Source organism: Rhineura floridana, chromosome 4, assembly GCF_030035675.1.
Source record: "Rhineura floridana isolate rRhiFlo1 chromosome 4, rRhiFlo1.hap2, whole genome shotgun sequence".
Lineage (NCBI taxonomy): Eukaryota > Metazoa > Chordata > Lepidosauria > Squamata > Rhineuridae > Rhineura > Rhineura floridana.
Window position 1 is genome coordinate 9,782,734 of NC_084483.1, and position 15,770 is coordinate 9,798,503.

General features: G+C 40.0%; 1 protein-coding gene across 5 annotated transcripts in view; it reads left to right on the plus strand.

Moving 5' to 3' along the window:
• ZC3H13 (zinc finger CCCH-type containing 13) overlaps positions 1-15,770 on the plus strand; it is a 67,666-nt gene that overhangs the window by 13,926 nt on the left and 37,970 nt on the right. For 2 of the 5 annotated variants that reach the window (XM_061622419.1, XM_061622420.1), the window contains exon 1: positions 15,222-15,306. Coding sequence is in view for 3 of the 5 variants with exons in the window: in XM_061622416.1 (XP_061478400.1) it covers positions 7,280-7,396; positions 9,019-9,128; positions 15,195-15,306 (339 nt within the window). In the remaining 2 variants the exon portion in view is untranslated. Of the gene's footprint in view, positions 1-7,270; positions 7,397-9,016; positions 9,129-15,194; positions 15,307-15,770 lie in introns of those variants that run through there. The other 3 variants (XM_061622416.1, XM_061622417.1, XM_061622418.1) reach the window with 3 other exon arrangements.

A 15,770-nucleotide genomic window follows, 5' to 3' on the forward strand; every position in this document is an offset into this window, starting at 1 on the left:
GACTACAGAAGATTTATGTAACTTTAAAGTTGACAATGAGGACATTGAACTTGTCAAGGATTATCAATACCTTGGCACAGTCATTAACCAAAATGGAGACAATAGTCAAGAAATCAGAAGAAGGCTAGGACTGGGGAGGGCAGCTATGAGAGAACTAGAAAAGGTCCTCAAATGCAAAGATGTATCACTGAACACTAAAGTCAGGATCATTCAGACCATGGTATTCCCGATCTCTATGTATGGATGTGAAAGTTGGACAGTGAAAAAAGCAGATGTGGTGTTGGAGGAGAGCTTTGGTCGTACCATGGACCATTTGAAATGTGGTGTTGGAGGAGAGCTTTGCAGATACCATGGACCATGAAAAAGACAAATAATTGGGTGTTAGAACAAATTAAACCAGAATTATCCCTAGATGCGAAAATGATGAAACTAAGGTTATCATACTTTGGACACATAATGAGAAGACATGATTCACTAGAAAAGACAATTTTCTAAAAACAGAAGAGGAAGACCAAAGAAGAGATGGCTTGATTCCATAAAGAAAGCCACAAATTTGAACTTACAATATCGGAACAGGGTAGTTTATAATAGATGCAGGGTCGCCATAAATTGTAATTGACTTGAAGGCATATAACAACAACAAGATTAAAGAGAAATATTCTAAGTGTTGTGAAGTATTTGCCTGGGCATCACAAGTGATTTTTCTAATAACATATTAATATTGATTGGAATCTTTCTGTGCTTGGGCTTGTGCAGCCAGAACAATATTGCCAGTATGTCTTTCTTGTTTGTATGTCAGCCTGGGGTATTCATGAGGTATGCACAGGTACAATAAATCTCCAGGAAAATCTAAGGGTGCACACTGCCCTCCTTTCCATAGTATGTCAGTGGCATGGAACTTGAGTGACTAAGAGGTGAAACAAACTGTCAGCTGGGTGGAAGGTGTGAATAGAATGCTGTGGCTGGTACAGGAGGTCAGATAAATATACCAAAAAAGGGGGAGCAGAGCCCTGCTGCTCGCTTTCCTTGCCAACAAACACTGGGCACCCCCATACACACACACACCAGGCACTCCCAAACACACTCATGGACCCAAGCACACGTAGGCACTCACAAATTATTCCCTTCACTTGCACTCACAAATGTTACTAGCCTTCCACATGCGAAGGCCGCCACCACCGCTGCTCTGCCTCGGCTGCTTACTGGCCTGGAGCAAAGCCACTGCCTGCATAGGTCACTTACCGGCTTCCCACTGAGGCTGTCATTGCCGCTGTGTATGCTGCTGCAGCTGTATGGACCACTTACCAGCACTTGCTCGCCACCCCCTCTCTACACCTCCAGGCTCCCACATTCCCCACCCCACCCTGCATGCCTTGGCTGTTGTGCAGCCACCAGTCACCCACCCTCCCAGGCTGGTGCCACCACACAGTCCACCTGCTTGCTCGCTCCTCACCCTCCCCAGGCACTCACCCTCCCTCCCCAGGCACCCACCCTCCCCAACCCAACCCGCTTGTCTTGACTGTTGCACTGCTGCCTTGGAAGCCGTACACCTGGTCAGCCTTCTTTGCCACTGTGCCCCACCCGTGACATCATGCTGCGTGACTTCATGATGGTGAGACGGCATAACAGCGTATCTTTTTATTATATAGAAAGGAAGAAACATCTTCTTGTCTTGTTCACACTGACAAGCTATTTTTAAATGTCCCCAAGGATGGAAGAGTGAGGTCCCCATAGAGGTCAATAAAGATAAAATAATCATTTAATGTAGGTAGGATTCATCACCAGTGTGCCTTCTCCTCCGCAAAAAATCCAAAGGGGGAAATGGGGAGGAACCCCATGCTCAGTAAGCACAGAATGTTGACTTGGGGTGGGGCGGGAGAGCAAACTGGGGTGGGAAATTGTCTGGTTGGACCCATCAACAGAAGCAATCTACACTGCAACTTTTTGCAAGGACCCATGTGTACGATAACAATGCTCAGAATTGTCAGACAGTGGTGGCTAAATGAACTAGTGTGATTCATGAAATGGTCACTCTGTTTTTAAATCTAGTTAAATTGACAAAGTTAAACAGCAACTTACTTTCTTGAGTAATATTACTCTTAGAGGAAATGATCAAATCAAGAGTGAGCCTGAGCAGCGGTGGCACCCCAGCTCTGTGGGTGCATTGGGAAGTGCCCTGATTCTGGGATTCTGTCCCCAGAGAGACTTGCCTAGCACCTACCAAAATGTCATTTTTGTGCCAGACTATTTCCCCAGGTCTTTTAATTTGATTTAGATTCAAATTGAATTATCATCTCCATGGGATTTTATGCTGCATATATATATTTTGTTAATATATATTTTTATTTTATATATTTTAAATGTGTTTGTACACATGTTTGTATATACTTTGTGAGGTTTATATCCAACAAAGTTGACCTGTTTGTGCAAAGACTCCTGATTGTGGAGTGGAACTCCTCCTCCCTCTGCCACCCCATCTGTTCTGGGTTTCCCCCAACCCTCCAGAGCAGATGAGGGGCTGTGTGTGTGTGCAGAAGAAAGGGAAGTTATATTGTGCAAGCAAATGTTCTTGCACTAATCATTAGCAGCTAATGGGATGACTTGGTTGGATACAACCCACAGAAACCAATGGCCTAGCAAAGGAGAAACTCAAAACTTTGTCTCTCTTTGGTCAACTTGCTCACTTACCTGGAAGGAATTCCCCTTGCTCACCTGTGTGAAATTCCTAGTTGCCGTTAGCAACCTGGTGAATATCTAAATACAAGACTGACTATGAAAGTCTTGCCCCTTTTTATTGACTCAACCTTAGATGTACTTTTCATTATCCAGATTACTATGAGCCACTAATTGACTCCCCACCCAGACTCTAATGAATTTTTTTATCTAATTCCTTTTCCATTTAAGTCCCTCTCCAAGGGCTTATTCTCCCTCTTTCATTGAGGAGGAGGAGGAGCTGGAGCACAGGCAATTAAAAGTGGGTTCATTACCAAGTGGGAACTTTTGGGTTAACTTTGTAACACAGTAACTCTTTTGAACATTGACTTGAATAAAATCTGGTACGTGTTCAGAGCACAAGCCTATATTGCATGTATGAACCCAGTTTGAACCCTGCACTATCAAGGGGAACAAGAAAATGTATAAAAAATTATGCAGTAGCCTGATTTGGATAATCATTTCTTAGTTTATTAAAATGAAATGTGCATGAGCCTTTTCCCCCGCGACTTGTACGGTTCTTGTGGTTTGTTTCTCCCATATGCTAGCAGGGACGAATAATGTGGGTGAGATCCAGTACATTAACAGTAAACCATTAACTATAATTTTCCATGATATGCAAACTGTACCATAGTGATGAAGAATTGCAATTGATTTAAGTCTTTCTCTCCATGCTTTTAAGCTTGGTATCACTAGCTCAATCAGCCGTTTTAAAACATCACAAAGGTAAATGGTGTATCATGTCAAGACATCAGAGTGGAATGAAACTAGTGAGAAGAGTTAGAGAAATACCCAGAATAGGACAGAACCAGCAGTAAGAGTTGATGCATCTCCTGTCAGAAACAAGTCAACAACTCAGTCTATCAAATTCTTCAAGTGTTAACTCCACTCATCTCATTGTACGTCCTCCAGAAAAGTATTTAATTATTATGGCATGCTTCTGCCGTACTAGTTACCTCATTTGGTTGGCTAGGGTAATAGAACGTCAGCATGACCACGCTTGCGGGAGAGTTCTGTTATTACCTGTTACCTTAAGACATTCTTGGTGATTATAGATGGCTTTTTTGTGTGGCATTAGGCTGTATGTAAGTAACTTGACAACTTAGTCTTACTCTATTTTCACCCAGTCATTCAACAGAAAGTCCTAAGTGATGTGCATCAGTTTCCTGAAGAGAATTACTTCAGGCACAGATTTCCTTTTCTTTTTGGAAATAACAAATTGATGGGTCTACTGTGTATTTTGAAATACCCTCGGTAACTGCAGGATAGGAATCTGTTGACAGCAAATACATAGGCACTAGTAAGCCATCCAGCGTGACACTTTCCCCTTGAGAGCAGCTCCTGTCTCCATTCTACTGCTCGGACTCACAGCCATATCTCAAATTCTATTCCTTTAAAGCTAACTGAAAGGATGGGATAAATAAAACTAAATACGGTATTTGCCGTTTCGTACATGTGAACTGTTTCTTTCTGATGTTGCCTGAAAGCCACTGTCAAAGCGCATGCCAGAAGGTACAAAAGGTTTTGGCTATCTAGACATCTTGCAGAAGTTGGGGCATTTAAAAAACTCCCAACCTTACGAACAACTGCTAGGGTGTTTTTAGGGGGTGATTAGAAAACAAAGCCCCTCCAGGGCCAATAATTGTCATAAGGCACATGGACTGCGAAAAAGACAAATAATTGGGTGTTAGAACAAATTAAACCAGAACTGTCACTAGAAGCTAAAATGATGAAACTGAGGTTATCATACTGTGGACACATAATTAGAAGACCTGATTCACTAGAAAATACAATAATGCTGGGAAAAACAGAAGGGAGTAGAAAAAGAGGAAGGCCAAACAAGAGATGGACTGATTCCATAAAGGAAGCCACAGACCTGAACTTACAAGATCTGAACGGGGTGGTTCATGACAGATGCTCTTGGAGGTTGCTGATTCACAGGGTCGCCATGAGTTGTAATCGTCTTGAAGGTACATAACAACACATGGATGAAACAAGCTGTATCTGTTGGGGAACTGCAAGCATAATTCCAGACTGTCTAATCCGACTGGTACTAATCCTTATTTCATATCCCTCCAAAAAGAAGCAACAGAGACCATTCATCATGCCATAGGTTACATGGATGAAACTGGTACCACTTGGTACAGATCACCTTCCTGTATCTTAAAATATCCAGTCTGGCTTCTTTACTTGCGGCCAAGCCATACATACTTTACATGTGCTCTTATCCATAGCAATTTCTGTTGTACTAAATGGTACAACATGCGTAAGTTCTGAAATTATGAACTACCTTAGCAACAAAGCTTGTCTTCCTTTCACATTTTTCAACTTAAAAAAAATAAAGTTGACTTTTAATACTGCAGCAGAAGTGGATAACAGTCTTCTTATACAGTATGTTTCGTGTTCATTTAGTGCCTATATAATCATAGGCCCAGAAAATATCTGAAACTCTAACCTGCTGTCCTAAAGGGTGACTCTCTACTATACATTATATAATCTCCTATGAATGAGGGGATAGCCAGTGTCCAGATGTGGTTGGATTACAGCTGCCATCAGCCCCAGCTAGCATAGCCAATATCTCCTCCTGCTGGGAGGAAGGGTGGGATATAAATCAAATAATAAATAAATAAATAATCTGGGATGGTGGGTATTGTAAGCCAACAGCATCTGAAGCGAACCACCAGTGACCACCCTGCTATGAAATATTGTTATATAGGCTCTAACTGCCTGTCAAAATTAATAAAGCGGCGTGGTACACACAACACTAAGCCAAACCTTGGCTTTGCAAGACTGCATGAGCTCACAGGTGCTTTGCTCTTCCCTGGTCCTTTTTGCTGCTATGTCCAGCTAAGCCCAAGTTTGGTTTAATGTATTGCCCTAACCGGGACTAGTGGTTGGTCAATCTCACTATCATGAACTGTAAACAAGTTTGCTTGTGTTTCATTGGTTGAAGAAGGAATTTTAATTGTGAAGGAAGGTGGCAGGGTAGGATAGCTAGAGACACTTGGGGGAGGCAAATGGGAGAGTTGGCTTGTGAGAGACCAATTTAATATTTGCAGTGCTGATATTGGTATGGAATTATACGCAGTGACTGAATCACAGATACCAATACCCGTCATACAGTACTACATTCATCTGATGTGATTTCACAAAAAAATATTGTATGCATGGAGGACAAACATCATTCAAAGCAGATGTCCCTTACCTTTGAGAAAATATTGGATGAGTTAATTTGAAGCCTTTCTGGGAAGTGCTATCTTGGGCCTGAAATGTTATGCTCTGCCCACCTTCCCTCCCGAAAAAGGGATTGTTTTAATTTATTGTTAAATATTGGTTATGCTATTTTCTTAATGAATTCTCGTTTCTACTTTGCCATCCTCTTCCCTGGGCTGTCATTGCCTATCTGTTGAACAGATGTGTTGGTTATATGCCAGATTTGCACGTTCAGTATTAAGGATATAAAATAAAAGCTTTTTCTCTGGAAAAACCAATAATATAAACTAGAATGCAGAATGAGATGGCTCGGTGATAACCTAAAGTACTTGCAGAAAATTGGGAAAGGGCCATAGCTCAGTGGTAGAGCACCTACTTTGCATGCAGGAAGCCCCAGGTTCAATCTCTGGCATCTCCAGGTAGGGCTGGGATAGTCTCATGCCTGCAACCGCAGAGAGCCATATCCAGTCAGCGTAGACAATCCTGAGCTAGGTGGACCAGTGGTCTGACTCGGTATCAGGCAGTTCCTTATGTTCCAATGCAAACTTTTGAGACATATGATGTGCTTTTAATGGAGGCTTAGAAACAGCCATTAATGTCCATATCCTGAAAACAACAAATGCCACTCAGCTTGAATTGTAGGTATCTAAAGCACAACTCATCTTGGAATGGGTCTTAGTTGCATTACTGTCACAGCTAGCTGCTTAATAGCGCTTATGGGATAGGTGTGAGCACATACAGGTTTCACATTTGTGTTTTTGGCTAGGATCTGACATCTGTCCCAATGCTCCCCCCCCCGACTCTTGCTAGTAATGGATCATGCAACTAAAAGAAACACTTATTTCTGAAAGAGAGCACATTGCACCACAGTAATTATATCACCAACAACACTGGTACTGATTTTTATGCTATTGTTTACAGATTCAGAAAAACTACTGCCACATTTTGAAGACAAATCTAGATCCGTTTGGCATGAACTTTTCTATGTATAAAATCTCAGCAGTTCTTTTGGTTGCTGCTACAGACAGATATAATTTCTCTTGAAAAAAAGTACAGAGTTTGAGATCTGCTTCAGGTGCCTTATAGACCTGATACTATTTGAGATGGTAGCCGAGGATGAATAGGGAAACCAAAGCACAGCATAAACATGGGTCCTGGTCTTTCTGGCCTTAAATAGTATGGAATAAATCAAAAGCATCCATCTTGAATCCATTCAATCCAGTATTTGTTACTTTGATTTCTGCAGATGAATACCCAATTTTTTTTTCTATTGAGTTCAGTTGCCATAACTCAACTTGAGAATTTTACAGTGTTGCTTTTTTTTTTTTTTTTTTTTTGGTTGAAGTAGTACAAAATGTCAAAAATTAGAAGGAAGGTCACAGTGGAAAATACCAAGACCATATCTGATAGCACATCCAGAAGACCCAGTGTATTTGAAAGACTCGGACCCAGCACTGGAAGTACCGCAGAGGTGAGTTGAAAAGTATTACTTGTTCTTTATGTAGCACCTCCTGTCACATGAGAGGGAATTGTTTTTCACTACCTTCAGTTGTGGGAGTTTAGTAGTATGACGGCTTTCTTATTGCAGTCTGATCCCTTGTGGACTACTGTGGTCAGAGCATTAGAGCCTGCCACAATTAGATTGAAGAGGCTGGGTGGAATGGACTTAGAGGACCTTTTTAGAAGTAACACTGCTGATTTTTTAAACATGGTTCAGGAAGCTGGAATTGAGCGTTACGCCCACATGCTCCTCCTTTCACGTGTCCGCTTCAGTGCAGCTATCTTCATTAAACTGAACTACAGGTCCTCATTACATCCAAACTAGGAACGTGGGTTTAATGTCAGTTTACTAAAATTAGAATCTTAAACCAGAATCAATCCTGGTTGCAAAATCTGAAGCTGTCATGTGATGGGAGAGGAGGAGCACGTGTGAATGCTTTCCCCAGCTTAATAAATTATGATTTTTTAAAGACAGGAATGCTATATCCAAACTGGCCTACAATCTTTTTTTTTCCTGAGGAGAGTCTGTAGATAACTTTAGAATTCATTATATGATATCCATATATGGAATAGTGAAGACATTTTCCTTATGTCAGATTGGCTAGGGACTTGTTAAGGTACTGTTGTTATTGTCTTATCCTGTATAGTGCAACTTGGCATCATGGCTGCAATCATTTAGACATAGCTCTTCTAAAGGTTCCCTTGATGTAATGCAATTTATTTCTTACTCTGACCTCTGGCACACTCTGGTCTGGATTATGTGGGATAATCTTTAGGGAGTTGATGTCCCTTCCTTGGAGTGTGACAAGATGACAATTAATTTGCATCTCCATTTCTCAGTTCCGTTAAGTGCTATAAACATTTAAGGCCAATTTTTGCTTTTTTGTGCAAAATGTATCTATAACCTGTGGAATGTGATGTGTGCATGGATGAATTGTACTTGCTCTTTTTAAAATACATAATTGGTGATCGGGGGGAAAAGGGGGACACGTAAGAAATTACTTATATGCACGCTTCACATCTAAGATGGTACACATTAAATTTATGAGTCGCTTATACAAAAAAGCCTTTAGGCAATTTCAAATTTAGAACAGATAAACAGGATACAACAAAACAATGCAAAGTATAAGGACTCAGCTGCACAAGTCAACAGCGTAACAGCAGAATCTCCTCTTTAAACAAAGAGGTAAAACACATATGCAGAAAGTCCTATCAGATTAAACAATACCAACAAACAGTGTTAAAATACTGGCTGCTAAAAGACGCTGAGTTTGTTAAAATGCTGAAACCCATTTAAGGACCTGGAGAAAAGAAATGTTTTAATCTGCATTAGGTATCAAGGTAAAGTGCAGCTTTGGCACTTAGTTGGCGGTGAGATGTGTAGAGACAGTGTAGTTCATGAAAATACATTTTGAAATGTCTTATGGTAATCCAAACTCCCACAAAGGAGCACTATCAGATCTGAGACTATTGATTTTCATGAAGTTACTGTTGGATGGGAATAATATGTGGTATTATTTGTTTTGTGAATTTTCACACAAACAGTACTTCCAAACTTAGTTTGAAATTCACCCAGTAATGTCTGTCTCTTAGACACAGTGCCGTAGCTGGCTGAAGACTGGCAACTGCTTCTATGGGAACACATGTAGATTCGTTCATGGCCCTTCACCACGAGGTAAAGGCTTTAGCAGCAGTTACAGAAGGTAAATGAAGAACTCAGCTTTATATTCACATACTTGCAAAAGCTGTTTTCTTGTAGTTAATTAAAACTTACAATGCAGTAATATGGCTTTATTAAAAATACAATTAATTTGGAAGTGTGGGTATGCCCTGCCTTTTGAGTGTAACTTCAGCATAATAAAATGTTCTTGTTGCATATTAATTTTTGCTTGAACAATTTTACCTCAGGTCAAATGGGAACGGAAAACTATTAATAAATTGATTGTTGTATAATATTACTGCAGCTTCTGTTTTGCTCAACACTAAGGGCCTAAGCCTATGACTTCACCACAGTCATTATGATTAGCTGGACAATAAAACGACTTACTGTAGTTTCGCAACGTAGCACAGCTTTCTGCAAAACTGTGCTTTCATAACTGTGTCTCTACCACCAGAAAACAAAATTAAAAGTCTTGTTTTAAGTGAGATGGTTTTGATTTGTAACTTATGAAGAGCTACAGTCCTTTATGTAGCATTTTCTTAAACGAAAACAGATTGAGTATCTAGCATATGGATTTAATTTGCAGTTAAGATTGAGACTTGTGTAGCTCAGGATCTTTCACAGTAGACTTAGGCTATAATCTTATGCACGATTATGTAGAAGTAAGCCCTTTTGAACTCAGTAGGACTTGCATTTGAATAGACATGTATAGGATTACACTGTCAACTATTGCCAAGAAGTGCCATATGTGTCTCATGATGCTTTCATTACTTTAAAAGAGGCACACAACTTGAAGGACAGCCGTGATGTGTGAAGTACAAGTTTATGATTGCCATTTCTGACACCCACTTGAGCATGGAATTGCAATTTAAGACCTTCTGCTTTTTGAATATGTTTTTGTTGATTCTGCACTAAGATATTAGGATGTATTCAACCAGCAAACAACTGCTTTACTGGTATTATAGACTGAGAACACCAGCGATGAAAGGAGAATGCAGGTGAACGATTACTTGCTCACTGCATAGTATATGTCTTCATGTAAATTCACTTACTAGTCTCAGATCACACATAATGACTTTATATCGGTGATATACTCCTAATGCTCAGTTCAGTCATGACATGCCATCTGCCTTGTAGCCTAAATGGGTCCACCAAGCAACAAGAGGAGGATCCGTGAATGCTCAGGTGAATCCTGAAGCTGGCAATATTTTACAAAGCCTTAGGGGGCAGTGGATGTGTGGAGTCATATGAATTGAAAGGGAGGGGCACAGTGCAATTAACTGCAAACGCATGCGCAACCCAGTGAAATGACAGGAGAGGAGCGTAGAACAGAAGAAAGCAGGAGGGACAGTGGAAAGACAATGAGGAATGAAGGGGGAAGAGCTAATCATTGGAGAAGGAATGAGCAGAGGCAGTTGAGTGGAGGAAGCAGGAGAGGTGATAGGAGCAGAGGTGGCAAGGATGGTGGAGCGAACGGCAGGACAACTGATGGACGGGGGGTGGAGAGGCAGGACAACTGACGAACGGGGGGTGGAGAAGAAAGTGAGAGCTACAAAGTGGAAGGCAGGAAGTAGTGGAAGCAGGGTTGCGTAGGGTGCTAAATTTTTATCTAAGTAACATGTTGTTGTGGATCTGACGTTACAGTTACATAAAACTGGAATTTCTTTTAAATATAATCTAAACTCAACACCTGTATTTTCCAGGTTTTTTTTTTTTTAAATAGGATGTGTTTCCACAAGTAGTTCTATATATATATATATATATATATATATAGTTACTCATACATTTCTTTTACAAGTATATATGCTAGACCGGGGGGGGGTCCTTGAAATTATTTCTGTGCTTTCTGTAGACATGAAAGGACACCAAGTGCAGATCTAATATTGATGATCTCTTATTAGTGGTTGAGAGTTCAAGAGCAGAGTTGCAGGCTCCCATCTCCTGCATGAATTCTCCTCTCTGTTTGCATTATAGAATGGAAGCATAATATACCGAAGTACTGTGTTTTGTCAAGTTAGAGAGAGGAAGCAAGCACAGAACTGGAATTCTATGATTGTGTTCTCTGCATACATGCAAAGGAAGGGGAGTAGATGTAAAGGAACATGTCCATTACTATATTTAGGGAATGTTGCTGTTCTTCAGATATTGAACAATTGAGGAACAATTCTGCTTATTGAAAATTATATATGTTTTATTAAATCAAATAGTATTTATGTTTACTTGGAATGAAGTTCCACTCATTTCAAGAAAATTTGCCTCCAAGTGCTTAGAATTGTGGCCAGAACTGGTATGAACAACTGGAATAAACCATAAACAAAGAAATCATCAAAAATATTGAAAACTGGATACTGTTACCTTAAGACATTCTTGGTGATTATAGATGGCTTTTTGTGTGTGGCATTAGGCTGTATGTAAGTAACTTGACAACTTAGTCTTACTCTATTTTCACCCAGTCATTCAACAGAAAGTCCTAAGTGATGTGCATCAGTTTCCTGAAGAGAATTACTTCAGGCACAGATTTCCTTTTCTTTTTGGAAATAACAAATTGATGGGTCTACTGTGTATTTTGAAATACCCTCGGTAACTGCAGGATAGGAATCTGTTTAAGTATAAAAATCTGAAGAAAGTGTTTTCTAGTTATCAAGTACTGTTTCCCTAAGACTAAAGCAGTACAATTCTCCAAGTGTATAAAATATGCAGAAAGTTCTCTAAAAGCAGTGAACATTGTCTATGTAGGAGGTGGTTGGGCTGTATCATCTTGTATTCATTCATTCATTCATTCATTGTAGGTTGCTTGTGTTCAATTTTACTAAGGGTACAATCCTCATTTTCATATTTTTCCCCAAAATTGCAGGTTTCGTACCAGCTGTAAGGCAGTTGTGTAAGGGTTCTCTTTGTTGGATGAACAAGTACTTTTTAAAGAGAGTAAATTTTATATAAGAATAACTTGTTCTATTTTAGGAGATTGCAAAGTCTGGTCTTCTTAAGTACTTTCAGTTCATACAACCAAGGCACTTAAGTAAGCCAACACCTCCTAAACTTGCAAATCTCTAGAAAAACCAGTATTTTTTTATAAAGGGGAAGTAGTAAGGAATTTCTCATCATGAACATTTGATGCTTCAAATGAGCTTCATTTATAGCTCAATTACTGATGCTCTTTAATTCTAATTTTGAGTTCCATAGCAAGATTTTTAGGTACATGTTTCTTGTGATTTATTCACATATTTCAGTACTTAAACTATAAAACAAATCCTACTGACATAGCATCAGAAGGCCTCTTTTTTTGGAAGATGGAAATTGAGCTTGTTTCCATAAACATTGTTGGACGTTCTAAGCTTCTAGAATTTTCTGCTGAATTAAGTACTTGTCCTCTGTAAAATTTAAGACTCTGTTTGACTCTTCAGAGTTTTAAGCTGAGCTAAATTTGAACAGCATTAACACATTAAATATGTAACATATTTGAAGTATTCAGAGTGCCTCAAACACATTGTCACAGTAATTCTTCCTATAGCATTGTAAAATGGCCCTTGGGGATGAGAGAAAATGGCTTGCTTAAAAGTCACATGGTGAATTCATTTCCAATGTAAGATTTGAATTGGCGACCACCTTTTGTGTGTGGAGTTAGTTTTTTTTTTTCCATTGAGGAATCAGTTTTGATACACCTTAAGGGATGAGAAGTACTGTTTTATGTATTACGCAGCAACAACTCCAGGTTTGCTTCAGAGTATTTACTGAACAGGAAGCCACTGCCAATCCCTAGCCTCTCAGCAGTGTACTGTACTTGGATTATGTATGTAGTTTCAGACACTTGTTCACATTCACAGTTTACATGTTTGGGTGTGCACTTGAGGACCTGAAAGAGTAATGTGTAAAGAGTCCTTTATTTGCAATGGAGAGAGGCAACTCTTTGAAAACTGTTCCTAGTTTCCTTACAGTTGGAAATCCTAAAAACATTTTGAATATTTAAGCTCATTTTGTTTTGGAGTATGACAAATGCCCCCCCTTCATTTGAGTGATAATCTTTTATTACAAACATTAGTTAAGGGATTATGGCAAGAGTAAATGCAAGATGTAGAATTTTTTTGTCTTGGAATTCATCATCACAAGTTAACAACTTATTTAGTAGTGTTTGCTTCATTTTATTTGCATAGCTGTGTATATAGATTCAAATTGGGTGTGTACTTCAAGTGAATTGGGGGTGGGTTTTTAGCACAGGGCGAAGAGATACTTGAACCATCTGTTGCCTCAAGTTTGAACCTGAGAACTTTATTTAGCTTTGGAAAATGTAGAACAGCAGCCAATGTGATGCCCTCTAGATGTTGTTGGACTCCCAGCTTCCATCAACCAAGCCAGTGATCAGGGTTGATGTGAGTTAAGGCCGTCAACTTCTGGAGAGTACCACGTTGGCTACCCCTAGAAGAAGAAATACAAGGATGCTAATATCTGTGGCCAAGATTGAAAGAGCTACTTCGGGCATGCCCAAAGATTTCACTAGTCTGGTATCTTTCACTTTTCTTTTATGCCCAACACCATCCCCACCCCCCAGAACTGGATGCTGTAAATACTTTCACTGTATAGGCAAGTTAAAATTTTCATAGAAATGCTGGGATTTAGTGCCTTGTGACTGCAGTTCTTTGGAAAGCAATTGCAGATGAAATAAGTCAAATTGTAGGGTACCCAGTTTCAGTTGACCTGCTGTTGTGCTTCCTCACTGATGGATCCAAAAGGCATTATATATCTCTTACAAGGAGCTTAACCCCACTCTTAATGGCTCCTAAATTGATTATTGTACATAACTACCAAATGGCTTATTTAATTGTTAGAAAGCAATGCCTGGATAATGTTTGGCATATCCTAGACATGGAAAAGTATCTCCAGCTGGTAGTAAGCAGGAATCATGCTAGCCCAGTGGATTTTTTTTTTAACCTGGACTTTCCTTCATTTTGGTAAGGTTCCAAGTACGATTTATTATATACAGTGTTAATATGCATTGATTTACTTGTATTCAATCATTTGGTTCTTTGTAAGCCTCGTATATATTGAATTGCCCTGACTAGATTGTTCAGGGGTGGGCTGGAAGAATGTTAGGGATTTCCTGTATGTTCTCTAGGGGGGGGAGAGGATTAAACTACTAAAGGAATGGCCAGCACAGTGCCCGGGGTGCCCTTGTGCCAACCAGTACCTCCTATGATGTCTGCAAAAGGTCTCAGTAAGTATCCCAACAAAAGTCCACAGTGCATGAGAGACTGCTTTCTCTTTCTACTCAGTTACTGTTTGCACTGGTTTGACCTCTTGTACATTGAGCACTCCTCTGTGAACATGCCCACATTTTATTGGATGCTAGGGTTGAACTCCCATCCATTCTGATCGTACAAGAGGTGTAAAAAGATTATCTCTGTGAGTGTAGGTAGTGGCTGATGTAAATGCCTTCCCCCCCCCCTGCTGATGGGACAGTTGATGAAGGGGCACACCTGCACCATTTTGTAGTCCTCTCTCTCTTGCTGCTCTTTTAGATGTGGCAGCCATTTTGAGTTATGCCACACACCTCCCTCTATGCACCCATCTTGTGACTGATAGCCACAGCACTTTCCACAAAATTCCAGATGTGCCCACTGGTCCAAAAAGGTGGGCAAACCCCAAAATGCAAGATGTCAGCATGCAGCGGAATTAATCCACATCTCAGCCCAATCAAGTATTGGGTCTGATGCATCTGAATAGCTAACACATAGTGCAAGACATGAGGAAACGTTTCTGCAAGCTTTTTATTTCCTTTGAGGTAAGGTATTATTTTCTAAGAGTGCAGGGATGGGAATAGCCAGTATCTTCGTAGTGCTTACTTTGATTATCTGTGTCATTCCTGAAGCAAGTTTAACTATTGTTAAAAGGGTTAGGCAAAGCCCCATAGAACTGGGCAGCTTCAGTGGCAATTTATTAAGGTTGGAGGTGATTATTCTACATAATTTCTGTATATGACTTGGCAGGAGCTGGGTTAAGACTAGAAACACATTGACAAAAACATCTGAATGGTAAAATTGCAGGACTCAAAGTTGTAGACTGTTTTTAAAGAATGAATATAGAAGCAGCTACATGTTCTGTTTATATTGTATAGGTCACCAGAAAGGCCTACAGGGGATCTTCGGGAAAGAATGAAGAATAAGCGTCAAGAAATTGAAGCTGAACCACAGAAACATAATACAGAAGAGCAATCTTCTCCTGTTAGGGTAAGAATGGAGTGTTCAAATTTTCTGTAGATACCTTCAATAGATTGGAATGCAGAATTTCTTCTTGTGGAACACAACTGAGCACAGTGTTGCCCTTAACACCAGTTCCCCAAGAGATGCTTAGAATTCACTGCTTAGGATCTATTGATGCAACTCAATCTACAACTAGTTCTGTATGCCATGTTTGTATACATCTTTCTGAAACCACCATCAATCATTTGGTTCTTTGTAAGCCTCATATATATTGAATTGCCCTGACTAGACTGTTCAGGGGTGGGCTGGCTCATACCCAAAGTCATCCCCTTTAGACATATCAGAAAGCAGTTTGTGACATGGCATGAGAACTTGCTATTCATAGGGAAAAGAATTCTGCTGGGTGAGTCCAAGCCATTGAGTCTGCCAGAGGAAGTTTTTTTCCCCAATGTTAATTTTGGATTGGGCCCGCGGATGCAGGAACAGAAGTG